Source organism: Pelodiscus sinensis, chromosome 4, assembly GCF_049634645.1.
Source record: "Pelodiscus sinensis isolate JC-2024 chromosome 4, ASM4963464v1, whole genome shotgun sequence".
In the NCBI taxonomy this organism is placed as follows: Eukaryota; Metazoa; Chordata; order Testudines; family Trionychidae; genus Pelodiscus; species Pelodiscus sinensis.
The window spans coordinates 12,208,504-12,228,499 of NC_134714.1; the positions used below are offsets into that span (position 1 = coordinate 12,208,504).

The 19,996-nt window shown below is 44.9% G+C and overlaps 1 protein-coding gene across 3 annotated transcripts in view; it reads left to right on the forward strand.

The window, feature by feature from the left end:
* DAAM1 (dishevelled associated activator of morphogenesis 1) overlaps positions 1-19,996 on the forward strand; it is a 196,751-nt gene that overhangs the window by 146,764 nt on the left and 29,991 nt on the right. For 2 of the 3 annotated variants that reach the window (XM_075926322.1, XM_075926323.1), the window contains exons 11-17: positions 329-467; positions 2,293-2,351; positions 4,306-4,493; positions 5,571-5,870; positions 6,154-6,261; positions 13,606-13,635; positions 15,556-15,659. In XM_075926322.1, the coding sequence (XP_075782437.1) occupies positions 329-467; positions 2,293-2,351; positions 4,306-4,493; positions 5,571-5,870; positions 6,154-6,261; positions 13,606-13,635; positions 15,556-15,659 (928 nt within the window). The remainder of the gene's footprint in view (positions 1-328; positions 468-2,292; positions 2,352-4,305; positions 4,494-5,570; positions 5,871-6,153; positions 6,262-13,605; positions 13,636-15,555; positions 15,660-19,996) is intronic. The other variant, XM_075926324.1, reaches the window with a different exon arrangement.

The following is a 19,996-nucleotide window of genomic DNA, read 5'->3' on the forward strand; positions in this document are numbered from 1 at the left end:
AGGTGGGCATATGCCTTCAGATTCAAGCATGTCTCTACTCACCTGACTGCCTGCTGCTGTTCATACCCACGCTAGCGGGGTGTGCAGTGTGTGCAGCCTGCTCGCTGGCCTGCCCTTGGATTTTAAGTTGTTTGTTTCAGAAACTCTGTATGTTTAATGCCTAACAGCAGCAGCCTGATCTCCACTGCGGGGTTCTGGACATACAATAAATTAACTTTTATTTTTACAAATGCATGCGTGTGTGGTTCTCTTCGATGCCGCTTCCAACCCTCCTCCCCCCCTTGTTTTTTTTCCCTCCCACTGCTACTTATTCCCTTTCTCTTTGTAGTTAAAAGAAGTGGCAACACTGTCCAGTACTGGCTACTGCTCGATAGGATTGTACAGCAAATCGTCATCCAAAATGACAAAGGGCAGGACCCCGACTCCACTCCCTTGGAAAACTTTAATATTAAAAACGTCGTCCGGATGTAAGTGCATGCCCCTGTTTGTGACCTGTATGCTCAAGTGACCAGTAGTTATCCTAATGCTGTGGGTTAATGTGTCTGTGATCTGTTAAAGCGATTGGGTTAATTCACACACATAAGGCAGTTTTAACAATCTGCTCTTGGTTTCCCTGTAAACAGCTTAGTGTTTAATCACTTGAGAGTAGACTTTACTTTTTCATCCTCCTGTTCTTAAACGTCTGAAGTAGAGCAAGGTATGCCATTTGTGAGGAGTGATATTTGATACAGTGTCGCATGATAGTCTTATCAATACACGAGGCAAATAAAACTTAGATGGGCGTGGGTGCATAACTGGCTGCATAATAGTACTCAGAGTAGTTATTAATGGTTCTCAGTCCTGCTGGAAGTGTATAACAAGTGGGTTTCCGCAGGGGCCTGTTTTGGGACCGGTTCTGTTCAATATCTTCATCAATGATTTAGATATTGGCACAGAAAGTACGCTTATTAAGTTTGCAGATGATACCAAGCTGGGAGGGGTTGCGACTGCTTTGGAGGATAGGGGCATAATTCAAAATGATCTGGACAAACTGGAGAAATGGTCTGAGGTAAACAGGATGAAGTTTAATAAAGACAAATGCAAAGTGCTCCACTTAGGAAGGAACAATCAGTTTCACACAAACAGAATGGGAAGCGACTGTCTAGGAAGGAGTATGGCAGAAAGGGATCTAGGGGTTTATAGTGGACCACAAGCTGAATATGAGTCAGCAGTGTGATGCTGTTGCAAAAAAAGCAAACATGATTCTGGGATGCATTAACAGGTGTGTTGTGAGCAAGACACAAGAAGTCATTCTTCCGCTCTACTCTGCGCTGGTTAGGCCTCAGTTGGAGTATTGTGTCCAGTTCTGGGTACCACATTTCAAGAAAGATGTAGAGAAATTGGAGAGGGTCCAGAGAAGAGCAACCAGAATGATTAAAGGTCTAGAGAACATGACCTATGAAGGAAGGCTGAAAGAATTGGGTTTGTTTAGTTTAGAAAAGAGAAGATTTGAGGGGGGACATGATAGCAGTTTTCAGGTATCTAAAAGGGTGTCAGAAGGAGGAGGGAGAAAACTTGTTCATCTTGGCCTCTGAGGATAGAACAAGAAGCAATAGGCTTAAACTGCAGCAAGGGAGGTTTAGGTTGGACATCAGGAAAAACTTCCTAACTGTCAGGATAGTCAAACACTGGAATAAATTGCCCAGGAAGGTTGTGGAATCCCCATCTCTGGAGATATTTAAGGGTAGGTTAGATAAATGTCTATCAGGGATGGTCTAGACAGTATTTTGTCCTGCCATGGGGACAGGGGACTGGACTCGATGACCTCTGAAGGTCCCTTCCAGTCCTAGAATTCTATGATTTTGATTCCTGTTTGTGTCTTCTATCTGGTAGATTTAGGAATTTTTGTTTGAACTAACTCAATGAAATGTGCTTATGAACCAAGCTCAGCCTATGGATTGTAAATGAGCTATTTCCCATTACTATTCTTGCGAGTATTCCTTATTTATTTGTATGGAGATTGACCTCAGGTAATTTCTGCTTTCCCATTGAGTGACTCCAGAACCCATAGAGTTTTCAAGATGGTCATGCAAAGACTTGGCAAACAAAGTATCAAGTGTGAATGAATGCTCATGGAAAGCAAATAGAAGGTGTTCTCAACACCAATGAAGTCAATGTGGGATTTGCAATCATCAAGAATTTGCAAATGTTGTTTTGCCCTCTATACCCAGGTTTACTTTAATCTTGTTTATTGCTTCTCATATTATTTTGTGTTAAATGATTTCCTAAACTTACTTTTTCTGTTCTTCTTAGGTTAGTTAATGAGAATGAAGTTAAGCAGTGGAAAGAGCAAGCAGAAAAAATGCGAAAAGGTAAATGAGAGAAAAAGATCAAATAGTATTTAAATCTAATACATACATACGTTAAGGCCAAGTGTGTGTGTGTGTGTGTGTGTGTGTGTGTGTGTGCGTGTGCGCCTGCATGTTTGTATACATACCCAAAGAGATGGAGTCTTCCCTGATCTTTGTCCATAGGAGTGGTGCATCTAACCAGGTTAAAAATATGCTATATCCATAACGGTCAAAAATGCCAAATTATTTTTGTACAGGAAACTTTGAGGAAGAGAGTCTATTTCCAGTGAAAATGCATTGGTTTTATTATGGAAAATTGAAACCCATTTTTTCCAATTTTTGTGGAAAAAATGGAATATTTAGACCACAATAAAAATTGTCTGCAGAATTTTTAATTTTGCTTGAAAAGCTGTTTTTGTGTGTGGGGGGGGGAATGTTTAAGTGCATAAAAAAATTTCAATATGATACATATATTAAATACATTTTAAATGCTCTGCTAGTCAAAAGCAAGCATGCTCTTATGGTCCCTGTATTTCCTTGCCCAGCTGTACTGTTTTGATGCCCTGGGACCTTAGTTCAGTGAAGGGCAGCAAAGGAGGCAGCTGCCTTGGGGCCCAGAAATTTAAAAGGGCAACAGAATCCCATCTGCCACTGACATTACTACAGCAGCAGCCCAGAGCCCTGGACCTTTTAAATCACCACCAGAGCCCGGAGTGGCGCACAGCTCCCAAACACCTCCTGCCAAAGGCCCTATCCCTTCCTCCATGTTGTCCAGGGCCCAGCAAAACCGGGTGGCAGCCCTGCCTGTGAGCCAGTGCTCAGTGCCTCCCATTCAGTTGTGCACAGTTGTTAACCTCTCGCTGGAACTTGGCCCGGTTGTGTGAACACAGCTAGTTCTTGCAACACTGTGGATTAGGTGTGTACAACAGAATTAATAGGATGGGTGCCTGTGGGACACCCGAGTCCACGAGGGAGGCTTATCTTGATTCAACAAAGTACTTATCTTTAGCCACCTAAACTCATTAAAATCTGTGGGACTTAAGCATATGCTTAAGAGCTTTGCTGAATGGGGGGGGGGGGGGGTCTCAATTAAGGCAGGGCAGCCTAGACCACAATATTAGGCACAAAAGCTTGAAATGTCAGGGTTGATCTGCACATCAGTGAGGGAGTCCATGACACTTGGCCTCTCCAAAGCTGCTGTTCTCAGAAACAGAGTGAAATCCGGGCACTATTGAAACCAGTTGGAGTTTTGCTATTGACTTGAGTTGGCCTAGGATTTCACCCTGTTTGTGTGCAGCTTAAAAAGAAAAAGTGCACCGCAGGGCTCCTTGTTACTGCCTATGACCTGTCTTCAAGTCACACTAAGGGTACGTCTAGACTTGGTTTCACTTTCGAAAGAGGATATGCAAATTTAGTGTGAATTTGCATATCTTCCGATTGCATTTTCGAAAGAGGATCTTTCGAAAATGAAAGTAGTGTGGACGCAGTTTTTTCGGGGGGGGGGGGGGGGGGGGGAACCCTTTTCGAAAAAAACCCACTCTTTAAAAAGGTTTACATGGCTTTTTCAAAACAGTGTTTTTTAGAGCCCCCGCCTCCTTCGTGGGTTGAGACTACTTTCATTTTCAAAAGATCCTCTTTCGAAAATGCAATCAGAAGAAAATATGCAAATTCACGCTACATTTGCATATCCTCTTTCGAAAGTGAATGTGCCCCCAGTGCAGTGGCTAGTGGTGGCTGTTGTGTTTGAGAAGGGATTAATGTCCTTTGCAAGAGGTGGGAAGTAAATGGTCCTACTTTGTCCTGTTGACTCAGCAATCTTTCCTTTTCCTTGTTAATTGGGTTACTTTTTCTTTAGAAATTGAGGATTTTACTGTATGCATGCATGCGCGCACATGCATGCATATGTTTCCATCAGGAAGAATGTGTAGTTCAAAGTGACTTAATGGAAACTTTTTTTGCGGGGCGTGGGGATTAGAACACAACGAGCTTCAGCAGAAACTGGAGAAGAAGGAGCGTGAATGCGATGCCAAGGCTCAAGAGAAGGAGGAGATGATGCAGGCCTTAAGTAAGATGAAAGAGAAGCTCGAAAAGGAGTCTACCGAGCACAAGCAAGCCAAGCAGCAGGTGGCAGATCTCATAGCACAGCTCCATGAACTGAATCAGGTAAGGGCTGGCTACAGACTTCTGATTTACAGTGAAAGTCCCGATTGTCTCGTGCTGCAGTAAACAAGAGAATGCAGATGGAGAATTCTGGATACAAAACGGAGGTGGGTGTAAGAAAGGCCAACTAGGTTTGCAAGAAATCAGGGTTGTAGTTGGTGGTGGAAGGGGGAATGGCTTTACACTATTCATGAAAAGAGGCTTTTTAGGCTGATGGCTATTGCTTTGTTCCTTGGCTGCCTCCCATGGGGGCTTGTTGGATGTGCTGTTACACAGAAACCCATTTTGGGTCAACTGCCACTCAGACTCTATTACAGCTACCAGCTACTAGCCTGACTCCTTAGCTGAAGGTGTAGACTTGTGCTTTCAGCAGTGAAAGTCCCTCATTTACACCCATCCTCCTGATGGGACTCCGGGATTGAATAGGGACTCCTTGGGGATTCATGCTGCTAGGGGCCTCTGGTACTTAGGACAAGCATCAAAAGGTGATATGTAAGCCCTTGGCCACCCCAATGCTCTATACCAGAGTTTCTTAGTGTGTTCCGCAGCACACGGGTGTGCCACAAGGCAGTTGGAAGTGCCATGTGCTGTGGAGAGAACAATTCAAAATGGCTGCCCTTAAAGGGACAAGCCTCCTTTTTTTGTGGGGGGGGAGGGGTTTGGCTCCCCTTTTCCCTAGGGGCTCTTTTTTTTCCTCAGAAAAAAAATCCTTGGTGTTCCCCATAAAAATATTGTTTGATGTTCCTCGGTCTTAAAAAGTTTAAGAAACGCTGCTCTGTACTGTCAGCTGGCTACGACACACAGCAGTGGAGCCTGGCTCTCTAGCTGTAGAGACTCATGGTTTTTGTGAGGTTCCCCAGTTCAATATCCAGCATCTTCCATGATGGCAGCTATCTGAGTGGCCCATCCTGGGCCTTTGGCAGGAAGTGCAGGACATCCTATACTGGAACGTGTCCACTCTTGATGTACATCTTAGCTAGCAGAGCTCTCTGATCAGCACCTGGTCTAGGTTAATGTGCATAAGGGTTTCCTGCATTGACGGTAGCTCCATTTTGTAACTGTTCTCGTTCTCTCTTTCAGAGGGCGATTTGCGCCCCCGTTCCAGGAGGGCCCCCACTGCCACCTGGAGCACCTGGTGGACCTTTACCGTCTCAGGCTCCGGGAGCCCTTCTTCCCCCTCCTCCGCCCCCTCTACCTGGTGGAGTTCCCCCTCCTCCACCACCTCCCCCGCCCGGTGGTCCACCCCCTCCACCTGGGCCCCCTCCCCTCGGGGGGATAACTCCACCTCCTGGAGCACCGTTGGGCTTGGCCCTCAAAAAGAAAAACATCCCACAGCCGACGAACGCCCTCAAATCCTTCAACTGGTCTAAGCTGCCTGAGGTAAGCCCTGTGTTCTCACCGGCTGTTTAACACGCCTCTTGCTGCTTTTGAAGGCACTTACTGCTTTTGAAGGGGATTGTGGATCAGACAGTTAAATTATTTTAGAGCTTTTCCTAGAAAGGAGAGAAGAGTCACGCTCCAGCCCATGACCTTTGCATGGTCTGTGCAGCCTACTCATATAACTGTGGGCTCCACACACCACACCACTTGCTAGCAGCGTTTGCAGCAACTGATTTTGCTGCAATAAAGAAACCTACCATCTAACAATATTGGTGTGTTTCAGAACAAGCTGGCAGGCACCGTGTGGACTGACATCGATGATGCAAAAGTGTTTAAAATCCTAGATCTCAACGACCTTGAAAGAACATTCTCTGCTTACCAGAGACAGCAGGTAATGTGCATTCTGTGTGTGAAAGGCGCTGATTAAATTGCTCCGTATCAGACATGATTCCGGAATATATTTTTTATCATTATTTTCACGCTCATGCCATTTTAACTGTCAGCTCAATTGGATCACGCTCTCATGCACACGCCTGTGTTTTGCGTTTAAATGTTGGCTGCATGATATGGATCTAGTCACACCGCCTCTCTGCTGGATAGCATGCTGTGCAGTGCAGGCGCAGGCGTGTAATGAAGATGGATCACAGGAGAAATTACTGGGAATGTGGGTCCATTTCCGGAATATTTTCAGATCACTTCTGAGAGCAAATGCTTCTCTTCTACGTATTGGGTTGAAAATTCATGTTGGTCTGTGGATATCTTTCCTTATTTTTTTTAGCAATCCCAGAGTGAAGGGTGGTATTTTAAAAAAGACCCTGCAAACAAGACTCAGGTTTTAATTTCAGTTTGTTTTAAGTCTTATGGCCCTGACTCAGAAAAACACCTTACTATGTACATAAACTAGCCACCTTCCTGAATCAGAGCCAGGATGGGCACGAGAATGAGATTTTTAACATGGTGTGAGGGGCAACAGACTGACATGGGACTGCAGGGGGATTTTAGTGCTAAGAACGATGAACATTTTGCCTCATCAGTTGACCAGAATGAGCAGTGGGCATTCTGCTAGTTGAAAGAGCAGAGGAACTTTGCCAGAAACCAATGGATTCAACAGATACCTGTAAGGAGCTTAATCTTTTCCTGATGCTAATCAAAATAGAGATCACTACCAGATTAGAACAGAGTAGACAGATGTCAGAGTTCCCTAAGAGAAGGAAGCTCAGTGAGCGTATATTTTGCAAACAGGTCACAAACAAAAGTGATTCTCCCCCCCCCCCCCCCCCCCCCATTTGCTTTAGGTTTGCTTAAGGTGCCGTTGGGTTTCTTTCTTGAATTTATAGACAAGCCTGCATAACGTGGCAGAAGTGAGAAGGAAATAAGAAATGGGAATGCAGCAAGAACTAGAGAGAGAGTGGGTAGGTTGTGTCTGCCCTCCTAGCTATCCGCACGAGTCAGTTAATCCACTGGTAGATAAGATACAAGACTCTAACAAGGCGGAGAGTTAAAAATAACTCAGCTCACAGTACAGCTGGATGAAGTCTCAAATAGGTGCATATCAATGCCAGTAGCGCCAGTATGAAGGAATATTTCAAATGCTCTGGAGAAGACAACTCAGGAGGAACACAACCTCCAGATTTAAGCAGCTGTTAGTCTGTAACTGTGCCAATGGTCTGGCTTGGAGAGCAGCCAATAGCAACGAAAGATAAAGCCTGCAGCATGGACCAAAGATGTTTAAAAGGCTCTAAATACCTCTCCGCAGCAGAGTGCATAGAGGCTGGGAGACACGAGCAGAAAATCATTCCCCAGCACTCCTAAGCAGCAGTTGCTGCCAGATCTTTGGCCTAGAAATGTACCTCCTGGAATAACATCACAGCAAACTGCTCAGCCTGAGTAGATGGGTATGGGTGAGCGTTGAAATGTGTATCGCTCTAGAGAGGGGCTTTAAGAGAGCAAGTGAGAGAGAGGGTCAGGAATTCATCAAAGCAAACTTTGGGTGAATGAGGAATTTGTCCTAGTAAAGCCAAAAGGCATTTAAATAAGCATTGTTTGGGGGAGCTCAGGAAAGCAGAACAGGGTGTATCTTTTCTTAAAGGAGAGAAATCTGTTGCTTGCGACTCTCAGAAGTGCCAGGGTGTGTAAGTGATCTCCAGTGATCTAGCATGGTGCATCCTTTGCATATTTCAGTTAAATTGTGTTCTCAACATTGTGAGCATTGCATGCTTTCATTCTGCGTGTGTGTATATACATGTCTGCATGTATATGTGTTTGTCTTAAAACATTTCAACAATATTTGGTGGGATTCTATCAAATTTTTAAGGACACAAATCCTTATAACTGGTAGCACAGCTTTGACTGTTACAGATAAAAGGTTATTAAACCTCAATATTGCTTTTTGCCATTAGTCGAGCACTTCAGCTGTTTCTGGCACATCACTCTGATCAGGCAGTGGAACCTACATGGATCAGCTGAACTTTCTGGTCTGCATCCACAGGGCTCTTATATTGGAGTCTCTGATCAAAGAAGTGCTGTGAACTGGGAGGGGACACATTTCAAGCCCCAGCTCTGACTACTTTTCAGGGCACGTACTATTTTTTATAAAACCATTTTTGTCACAATGCAGGTTTTGGACCTCAGCTGTGTGGCAGTGTTGAATAATAATGCCTCATGTGCTATTAAGCAGAGCTGCACAGCAGCATCAGGAAAGGCCAGACCACGGGTTAGCAGTGGTTTGGCCAAACACAGGGCTGGGAGTCAGGAGATCAGCATTCTGTTCCCAACGTAACTAAAGTGGAGCAGCGCAGTTCAATATATTCTACTCCCAGCCAACCCGGCTACTCAAGCTGAAATCTCCTAACAATTGCTCCCTATTTTCAACCTTCATCTTCCCTTGCCAAATTCTCTTCCCTTTCAAGTGCCCGGGGGGGGGGGGGGATATGAACTTTGCAATGCGGCCTGAAGCTCGCCAGATCCTGGCTTTGTAAATACCCTGCTTCATACCTGGTACTGTATTTAAGCTGCCCTCTCTGAAATACACACAGGCAAGGCCATTCCATTTCGGCATGGTGATGGTATATGGCTGTGTACCTCTAGGTGCGTTGTCCATCCCCATGAAAAAGAATTATGAACAGTTTCTTCACACTTGCAGCATTTATCTGGCTTTTTTGGTTTTTGACATGCTATGCATGGTCTTCTCTTTTCCCCCCTCTGCAATCCTGCTCAGTCAGATGGATACACAGTATTTTGCCCCCAGACCATTCAAAATGACACACCAGACAAGCACTAGCCTCTGTGGCATTTTGCTGAAGATGTCATTAAAATACAAGGGTGGAAAATACACATTCTATTCCCATTCAAAGCCCTGATTCAGGAATATGCTAAGCTTGCCCCATTGAAATCAATAGGACATTATTATTTCACTGTTGCTAATTTATGTATTTGTGATACCTGTCAGCCAATTCATGGACAAGGGCCTATTGTGTAAGGTGCAGTATGCACACAGAGAAGTTATGTGCATCATTGTTTGAATCCAGGCCTTACACAGCTGTTTTGTAGGCTGCAGCACTAACTTTACTGCCATGTGTAAAGGGTGCTCCCAAGTAAATGGTGCAGACATCCCGCTTGAATTCAGTGTCCTTTTTGCACCATCAGGCTCCTCACTGTAACTGGCGGTAGAATTGCTGTCGTGTATTCCACTCCGCTCTTCTTGCTGGCCACCGAGCTATTTCCTCCTCTCCTTGGCATGGCTAACGGAAGGTTGTGCCCTGCGAGTCTCATCTCCCAGTGAAGGCAATTCAGCTGCCCTGCCCTGTAAGCGGCACTGTATGCCGAGAGGCAAAAGCCGCATGTGCATGTGGACTCCAGCCAGCAAAGCACTTCAGCATGTGCTTCCCTATAAGCACGTGCAGCATCTCAGCGAAGTGAGTGGGACAGAGCTTTCTTGGGGGCTGACCCAGGCTTGTGGCATGAACTCTCTCAGGAGCCATGGAGCACTGCTGAGGTGTGCAATAAGGATGTTAAGCACTAGTTGACTATCCGATAATCATTGGCTTGTTGACTAGTCATTCCTCCCTCTTTCCCTCTGCTGCCTCTATCAAAGCGGCAGCACCTCACAGCTGAGCCGGAGATCAGCTGTGCGGCGGCTGCCCCTTTGAAACGGGGAATCCCCAGCTGACCCTGGGATCATCTGGGGAGTCTTGTACATTTCAAAGCAGGCACCCGCGTGCAACCTGGAGTCAGTGGGACTTCCTGCTGACCCCAGGCTGCACGCAGAGTTCCTCATTCCTCCTTTGAAATGTACACGAGCCCCAGCTAGGTTCTTGTACGTTTTCAAAGGAGGAATGCAGAAGTGCCTATCAACTAGTGAACCACCAGTCAACCACAACTTAACATCCCTCATGTGCAAGGGCATAGATTCCTCCTCCCCCTGCCTGACCATCCTTGTCCCCTCTGACATCCCCATGCTCACCAGCTTACGCTGCCTCCCACTCAGATTTGGCCTGAGCGCCCTTTGGTCATGCTGTAGGGGTGGCCAGGGCCACATTTGAGTGAGTGGTGCTGTGGTCTGGTCAAAAAGCGGCCTGATTTTTTTTTTTCTCCTCCCCTTTCTCCCTGCCACCCCACCCACCCCGAGTCTGTGGCTACCACCATGATGGGAATGGCAGAAGAGCCTAGACAGATAGGACTGAATGGAGCAGGTCCCGTAGCGCTTTGTTGGACTGGGAGTTTAGCCCTGAGCAGCGGCGTAGCTAGGACAGGAAAAGTGGGTGGGCTTTGACTTTTGGCTGAGTGGGTCAGAGAAGGAGGCAGAAGGGATGGGGAATCTGCCTCCCACTACCCCCTCCTATTGGCCCTTATTGGGTAGCTGGCCCCAGAAGATGAGGCTGCCTAGCGTGCCCAAAATGCAGGGTGTGCCCACAGGGCAGAGGGAGACCCTGCGAAGGCTTTTGCTACGGCTGTCTCTCCTAGCCCCAGCTCTGCGTCCATCCTCTTGGCCATCTGCGTCCCCCTCCTGCTTGTGCTATGCACTTCTGCCCTGGTCCCCAGCCCCCGTGCTAGCCCGGCCCATCCCCATGAGTCACATCCCCTGCCTGGAACAACTCAGCCTCTCCCATTCTGGATTTGGGGGGGCTCCGGACCCAGTTAGGGTGGGTGGACCTGGATGCTAAGTGACTGCCCCTGGCCCTGAAGCTAGGAAAGTTCCCCTTTAAAAAAGCAAAGGAGAGAAAAGGATCCATTCTCCAGAGTACCAGTGTAAGAGGATGGGACCCATGCGAAAATTTTAAGATTAGAATTAAGCGGGGGGTTTTTTTTTGGGGGGGGAGAAGAGACAGACAGGTTATCTAGGCAGTATTTGTAAAGAAATAAATCAGTTTCCCTTTCACTTGCATCTCCGCCATCAGTACCTTACTACAGGATGGAGTGAAGGTGGTTTGGGGACAGTAATTGCATTTTCATACCTTAACGTGTTTGGATTGGTTTAAAATGTCCTAGCATTGCAATGCTTCCTTGTAGATCATGACAACACTCCTAGGACTGCCTTTGTCCTTGCTGAGTTGTGCGCTCATTGAATTATGGGGGTTTTAAATCTGGGAATGTTTTTTTAAAAAAATGTTTTGGATGGGTTGAGGCTCTATTGTGCCGACTCATTAGGGAAGCTGCTCGGGATCCGCTCACTGGTGCAAAATGATGCTCCTGAGAAGCCCTTCCGGAGTTGGCAATGTCTTGGGGGAATCTAGGGAGGGCTGGCTCTTCAAGGCAGAGCTACGTAGGATCAATCTGAATTGGCCCATTTGAGTTTTCTAAGAATAATAATAATAAAAGGCACTAGAGCAGCTTGTGTGTTAGTTTGGTGCCAGTCACTTCCCCTTGCCTATGTTCTAGACACCTCTGCAGACATGCATTTCAGATCTATACAGATTCATGCATGGGTCAGTAGGACCATTCCCAGTGGTAAGGTTAAGTATGTACAAATGCTGTGCTGGATTGGGACCCGACTCCTCAGGCACCTTCTCACCAGTTCATCTCTTTGTGTACCAAGCAAACTTTGAGGCAGGTGCTAAATTTGGAGGGGGTAGAGGGAATACTGATCCCACCAAAGCTGAAAGCTCAACTTGGGGTAGCAGTTTTACTGTGAAATCTGCAACGAAGGAACAAAAATGTGAAATCTGCAACAAGGGAACTATGACCCAGGAAATGCAGGATCTGGAAACAGAGGTCCTGTCCCCAATAGAAGCAGAAACATGCTAGTTCCAACAGTGTTTCAAGGTGGTATTAGAACATCATAGCTCTGCTCCTGATAGTAACAACTCTCGGTTTTTGGCAGCTGTTCCTTATAAAGCTTAGTGTGTTGCTGTTTGTGAAAGAGAATTCCGGCATATCAGCTGAGCGTGCTGTGACAGTGGAATTCAGGGAGCTGTTCAACTGATCTTCCTTTGTATTTTGGCTTTTTTTTTTTCTTGTTGGATTAAATTTCTTTCAAAACTCCAGGAAGCTTTGAAAATTCATTTTGAATCTTTATTGAAGGTAAAAACCAGCAGTATTGAAAGAAAAAGCTAAAAATCAGATTCATTACAAGGTGTTTGGTTTAATCAATGGCCAAAACTGCCGGTATTGTTTATAAAGCCACTTCTCCTCATGGTCCCATTCATGAACTAAACTGATTGGCAGCCGGCCAGCCAGCAAGGACTTCCATAAAACAGGCTTCCTTTCAAATTGTTATGGGGATGGAAATCTGTTTAGAGATTAATAGCAAAGAATAACTCAAAGCTGTCAATTGCTTTGTCATGTAACAGCCAGAAAGGAAACACGATTGTCTAGTAACTTGATTTGGAGTAAAACGGAGTCATTTTGATTAAAAAAGACACATTTCTGCACTGTTGAATGTTACTCCATGTTGCACATCTGTCTGCTGGGGTCTTTTGGGCTATGCACAGTGACCCTAGCATACAAATAAGGAAAACACACATTGGTGATTTAATTATAAAAGCCCAGCTGTGCAAATTTGCAAACTGGTGGAATGTGATTGATGCTACAGGGGCATGCCCAAACCCACCAGCTCTGTGGGGAACTGAACAATGGCAAAGTTTAGGCAGGGTATGGGAAGGGTATTTTTCTAGTCCTGCCAAGGCTGCCTAGTTCCCCTGTGGCTTTTCCCCATTCTCTGTAAGAAAGTTCATGGCAAATGATAACGTTTTGCTATTACAAAATATGGAAGGAGAATGTCTTTCCTTTCAAAGCACTGTTTTCCCCTGGGCTGATGTGGTGTTTCACTCCTTGAAAGTCCCACAAATGCATTGGAATAGCATGTCTCCCCTTTCTTCCCCTTCCTCCCCCCAAATGTTAGCTTAATGAGCACTGATGCTGTTACGCAGCCCTGGTTGATTTCTTAGAAGAATTTGAGAGAATCCTTCCAAACTATTTTGCTTTAACACCCTTTTTTAGAGGGAGTTTGCATGGTTCATTGATGAAACAGCAGGCACCAATGCTTCCCCTGCCTGTCACTGATTTGCATGCTTTTCCCATTCAGTGCCCTTTCATTTACATTCCTTTACTGCTTGGTGCGTTTCCATTTGCATTATCCATTGTCTGAATTGGTACGCCCCAGGTGCTTCTCTTGCAGTCGATACCTCTGTATTATACGTTCTTTCTGACTATGCTTTGACTCTTTTTTTTCTTTTGCTGTGGCCACTGAATTGCACGTGTTTTTACTGCCTTTTCCATGCTTCTGCTATGGCTGTAGGACTTCTTTGTGAACAATAACTGCAAACAGGTAAGTGAGCTTCTGCTGAAATCTGACATTCTTATTAGCGTGATGATTTTGCTAATGCTCAGCTTGAGCAATTAACGCAGGCTTAACACATTTATCAAGAAGTAGGCAATGCTAATGGATATTGCATTTTAATAATGTAAAGGATTTGTTAATATTTTAATCAGAATTTTTAAAATAGCTACATAACACAGAAATTCAAGAATCTGGGTTAAAAAAAACCTAGCAAGTTGTTCGCTAACCTGAGGAAGAACAGCAATAATACCAAACCTCTGTGCTTTTTGATAGGTCCTTGCAGGCTTGCCTGGGGTGTAAGAGTTTGAGATCAAGTGTAACTTTTAAAATGGGTCTTAAGCCATTTGCCCCTAAAAAGCACTTAGGTATTGATTTATCAATGGATGTTTGACTCCTAAGAGCTTACATCTGTTTGAAAATGGGACTTAGGTTTCCAAGTCACTAAAGTGTTTTTGAAAATGTGTTTTATTCCTAAGAATATGATTTTTCAAAAGCACTCAAAATTAGCCCACCAAGGAAGTTCCCAGATGCAGAGTTGGGTCAACACTGTGACGCTGAAAGTTTTTAAAGAGCTGCCATAGGAGTGGTGCTGGGAGAGAGCTCTTACAGCACTCTAGTAAACCACCTCCACAAGGGGAGTAACTAAGGGTATGTCTAGACTGCATCCCTCTGTCTGCAGAGGGATGCAGATTAGGCAGGTCGACACTGCAAATGAGGCAGGGATTTAAATATCCCATGTCTAATTTGCATAAAAATGGCCACCGCATTTTGCCGACTCAGCACTTTGTCTGCAAAATGCAGCAGTCTAGAGGGGGATCTGTCGAGAGCACCTTTTAACTGTTCTTAGATAGTACCCTTTTGGTCTGGTTACTGAGTTATTTTGGACTGCCCAGTTATTCCAACCCTTCCTCATACGTCAGGTTTACTAAGTTTCTTATTTTCGTTCTGAGGCATGTGCAACTGCGATTTTTGTGTGTACAGTAAAACTCCAATAGTCCAGCATCCAGTAGTCCGGCACTCCTGATAGTCGGGCATCAAAATGGTAAGAGCCTATTGTGAGCGAGTTTGGGCAAAAAATGAGTCACAAGGTAACAGCGGCAGCAGCTGAACTGAGCAAAAAGGGTAAAAAAGGCTGAAAAAAACTAAAACATTACAGTATACTGTATACAGTATGTACAATAAAAAGGGTTAAGAACACTTTATATACAGTATATAATGTATACAGTGTATATATATATAACTGGTTTATAGTACCTCCTGATAGTCCGGCATATCTGATAATCTGGCACCACCTAGGTCCCATAGGTTCCGAATTATCAGAAGTCTACTGTAATCATTTGAGGGAGATTGCCAAACCACCCAAGGGATTTAGAAACAAGCCCTGTTGACTTGTGCTCTTAAATCCCTTAAAGTGGAATCTCCCTTAAAAGTGTAATGCAGGTTGTGTTCATTAGCCTGGTAGGTTTTATTGTTTCCCCTTGTATTGAGTATTATTGTGTGAGTAGATACTCCAGATGTTTAGAATGGCAGTCGAACAACTCAAGTGACCTTGAGTCTGTGTGTGTGACCATCCAGAACACAGTATTTTAAGAGATGGATCTAATGATCATTTCTCACATACACATGCTAGGAAAGGCTTGCTGTACTTATCCATCTGAGTGGGCATGTTTGTGGATACTCAAACTTTCCTCTGTGAAAACATATTTACATTTCTCCCTAAGGGCTTTCAAAGCAAGCCATGGTTTATAATTTTTTTTTCATTTCAGTTACGGGCTCCGGGTTTTATTCCTAAGCCTTAATGACACTCATGATTAATGGAGACCTGTTGTATACGATACTGGTATGTGCTGAGAGCTCACATGTAGATATGCTGGGCTTCTTCATACTTTCTCCTCATGCTTTTTGTAGAAAGAAGATGCCATTGATGACACACTGAGTTCCAGACATAAAGTTAAGGAGCTTTCGGTAATAGATGGCCGGAGAGCTCAGAACTGCAATATTCTTCTCTCAAGGTATTGTTAATATCTTTTTCCCTTCAAGGAAATTAGTTTATTGGGTGATATTTATGCCCTGTTAGCGGATTGAGAGACTTTTCTAACTGTGTCATTCTTAGTTCTGATACTTGTGAGCTGTAAAGAATAACATGCCCTGAACTGGAGCGCATGCTGTAACTTCCTCTCGAGGGATTCTAATAACAGAAACACTGGAAACACAACCAGAGCAGTTTCACTGACACCTGAACCCAGATATGGAATTACAGCTTCCCTGTATATATAATTTTGTGGGGGCAAATGCATTTAGTAGAACACGTGAGAATGCATGAGGTCGGGGCTGGAATGCTACAAGAACCATTGTAGCTATTCAAAAAGGTTTGATTTTTATATCCTTTCCTGACTTTATCCCAGATTTTCTTTACGTTTTGGTGATACTTAGAAGGACTCTGCTAAAAACAGACAAGGAAATGGATCCTCACTGCTCAATAAGGCAGAACACCCATAAGTAACCGGTCTCTGAGAGGCAGTAATTATAATGCCTAAGAGAGTGTTTGGAAAGTGATGTAATGAGGGTTCAGTGTTATGACTTTTGGTTTTTGATGTGTGAATGATTTTCACATCCAGGTTTATCCTGCTAGGATTAGGAAGCAATGAGGGAAGGGTTGGAAATAGATTCTGAGGAGTAGCGAGAGAAGTATAAACCCTACGGCATTCACAAACATCTTTATATTCATCAGGGTTGTAACTAATTTGAAGAGCTCTAGACAGTCCCTGACAGGTGTTTGTCCAACCTGTTCTTAAATCTGTAATAATGGGGACTCCACAGCCCCATGGAGGCCTTTTCTAGTGCTTCACTGCCCTAAGAGTCAGAAAATTTTTCCTAATGTCTAACCTAAACTTCCCCTGCTGCAGATTAAGCCTATTACTACTGTTCCTTCTTCTAGCAGGCTTACACCAAGGCTGGGCAAAATATGGCCCGGGGGCCAGATCCGGCCCACCAAGCCACTAGATCTGTCCTCCAGACTACCCTGCCAGGACCCTCAGGCACAGCTGCTGTGGTTTAAAGTGCAGTCCCTGTGTTTCTCTGCTCTGCTCCTATTGGCCAGAAACAAGCAGCCAATAAGAACTGACTTCAGCCAATTTCTCAGCTCCTGTTGTCTGGAAACAGCAAGCCAATCGGAGTTGAGAGAGAGGCCGGGGAGGGGGCAGAGCCACGAGGAGCTGAGCCACGTGGAAGGAACAGCCTGTGTTTTCAAGTGGTCTGGAGCTGCAGCAGGCAGGGAGCCCAGCCTGCCTTGGGATGCCACAGGTCGGGAGATGCCAGCCACAGCCTGCCTTTGGCACCCCTGCCCCTCCCATACCCGAACTCCCTCCCCCGGGTCACCATCCAAACCTTCTGCATCCCTCTGGCCCAGGTCACAACCCCCTCCCAGGCTCTGTACCCACCTCCTATGTCCCTTCCCCAGGCTAGTATCCTCCCCTGCACCCAAACAGCCTCCCAGATCCTGCACTCCATTCCCCTTACCCAGGTCACAACCCCCTCTTCAACCACACTCTGACCCCACACCGTCTCCTGCACCCCAATGCCTTACCCCGTGCGCCCTTCTGTACCCAGCCTCCATCCGAGACCCTGCATCCCCTCCACAGAAAAGTGTGTCCATTAACCACTTACCAAAATCTTGGAGTGGCCCCCCACCAAAAATTAGTGCTCACTCCGGATTTACACAGTCCTCTTCATAACACTCCTTAAATTCTGAAGACTGTTATCAGGTTCTCACCTCTTCCTCCCCCATCTTTTCTCAAAACTAAACATGCCTAGTTTTTTAACCTTTCCTCTTAGGTCTATCAAGTCAACTCTTGACTCCTGTCCCCTGCATGGATTATAGCTGTGGCGACTAGGTCTGTCTGCCCATGATCCAACTATGACAGCTCCCAGCTTGGTGTCCTCTGCAAGTTTTAAAAAGTGCTCTCTCCCCTGCATTAGTCAAATCGCTAATGAAAATATTGAATAGTACCGGACCCTGGACTGACTCCACCAGATCCATCATGTGACAGTGAATCATTGATAGCTATGCTTTGAATAGGATCTTCCGATTAGTTTTGCACCCACCATATGGCACTTCGGTCTAGATCATATTTCCCTCATTTGCTTACACGCATGTCATGTAGAACTGTGTGAACAACTTTCCTAAAATCCAGATAGGTTACATCTGCTTCCCCTGCACCCTCTCCGCTAACCCATAGCCCTGTGAAAGAAGGAAATTAGGTTGGTTTGCTAGGATTTGTGGGTTATAATTCAATTATTTCCAGGTATGGACAAATGGACTATTTAATAATTTGTTCCAGAGTCTTTACAAGTATCACAGTTAGGCTGACTGGTCTGTAATTCTCTGTGCCTTCCTTTTTTAAAGACCGGGACTATGTTTGCCCCTTAACAGTCATCTGTGACCTCACCCATTCTTAATGAGTTCCAGAAGATAATTCCTGGCAGTTCCAAGATTATCAGCTAATTCCTCAAGTACACTAGGATGAATTTTGTCAGGGCTTGCTGATCTGATCACATCCGACTTATCTAAATATTCTTGAACCAGTTCTTTCCCTGTTTTGGCTTGCAGGGTACCTATATTTTCCTTTCTCTCTCTTGTGTCTAATGTTTTTAATGAACTCTCTGGCTGCATCCCTAGCCAGTCAAGATCCAGGGCCTGACTGGAAGCCACCAGAATCTGCCTATCACATGCAGACAGAAGGAAAACTAACAGTGGGTTGGGTTTGCCATGCTCCTCCCGTTGTAGGACCTTGCCTGTATAGTGCCTGCGAATTAAGGAGGGGAAAAAACTTAGCCCTGAACACCTGCTTTCCTCTGCTGGTGAATCCACTGGCTAACTCACTTAGACTCCCAGCCTTCTTATCTCACCAAGTCCATGTCTATAGATATAAATAAACATAATGTTTTTCTGTAAAATCAATATTTCTTTAAAAACATACAGTACCTCTTGCAGGGGCCAGAGGAAGGGGAGTGTGGTTAATTTTCACCGGCATACATTTCTTCATTGTATTTTGGAGACAGTTAGCTCTGTTACAGCAGTATGCAAAAGTTTGCATCTTAAATGTTGCGCCCTCCCCCCCCCCTTCATTCCCACCCCAAAGCTATTTAGAATCATAGAATACTAGGACTGGAAGGGACCTTGAGAGGTCATCAAGTCCAGTCCCCTGCCCTCATGGCAGGACCAAATACTGTCTAGACCATCCCTGATAGACATTTATCTAACCTACTCTTAAATATCTCCAGAGATGGGGATTCCACAACCTTCCTGGGCAATTTATTCCAGTGTTTGACTACCCTGACAGTTAGGAACTTTTCCTGATGTCCAACCTAAACCTCCCTTGCTGCAGTTTAAGCCCATTGCTTCTTGTTTTATCCTCAGCGGCCAAGATGAACAAGTTTTCTCCCTGCTCCTTATGACACCCTTTTAGAAAACGGCTATCATTTGCTGCCTTATCTTTAAAGATTTGCTTTAGAAGGGGGGAAGGAGGGAGAATGGGGGGCACAGGGGAAAAGAGAGGTTGACTCAGAATAAGCTTGTAAAAAGGTAGGAAAACACTGGATGAAAAAATCTCATTGAGGAAATTTCCCCAAATAGTGCATTTTAAAGGAAAATAACATTTAAGAAGTTGGTTGCATCACCTCCTGACAAGTTACGGTGATTATGTTTGCATAAGCTTTGGCCCCCGTTCAGCTAAGCATTTAAGCACATGCTTATTTTTAAGCACAGGAATAGTCCTTTTGACTTTGGTTGGGGTCACTCGTGTAGTTAGTTTTTAAAGCAGATTTTAAGGGCCTTGCTAAATCAAGACCTCTGTTTTTCTAACAAGTCTTCCCCCTCAAATAGGGGGGTGATGAAGAACCAGTAGGCCCTCTTCTTCATGTACCCACCCTCTCTTGAGACTTGCAATGAGGACAGTGCAGGAAGCCAGCTGATTCCCCTCTTCATGGGAAGTGACCTGAGCATAGGATGGGGAACTGTGGTGTTCTCTTCATGCCTCTGACCCTGGCTTCCTCTGTAGCCTTAGGGAAAGTCACATAATTTCCCTGCCTCAGTTTCTCCTTTTGTAATATTGGCTTAAATAAATATTTTTACCTCCCTAATAGGATGTGTTCTGTATTCATTAATATTTGTAAGTTGGTTTGACTGTGGAAAACACCGAATGTGCTTCTTAATGGGAATGCCATGGTCTCTTGTGGGAGTTTTTAAAATATAAATGTTTATATAGTCTCCTGAATGTAAGAAGTGAAATAAGCCAAAAATAGGCACTTGGCCAATCCATCTAGAGCTTATTTGCTAAACTGGGCAGTC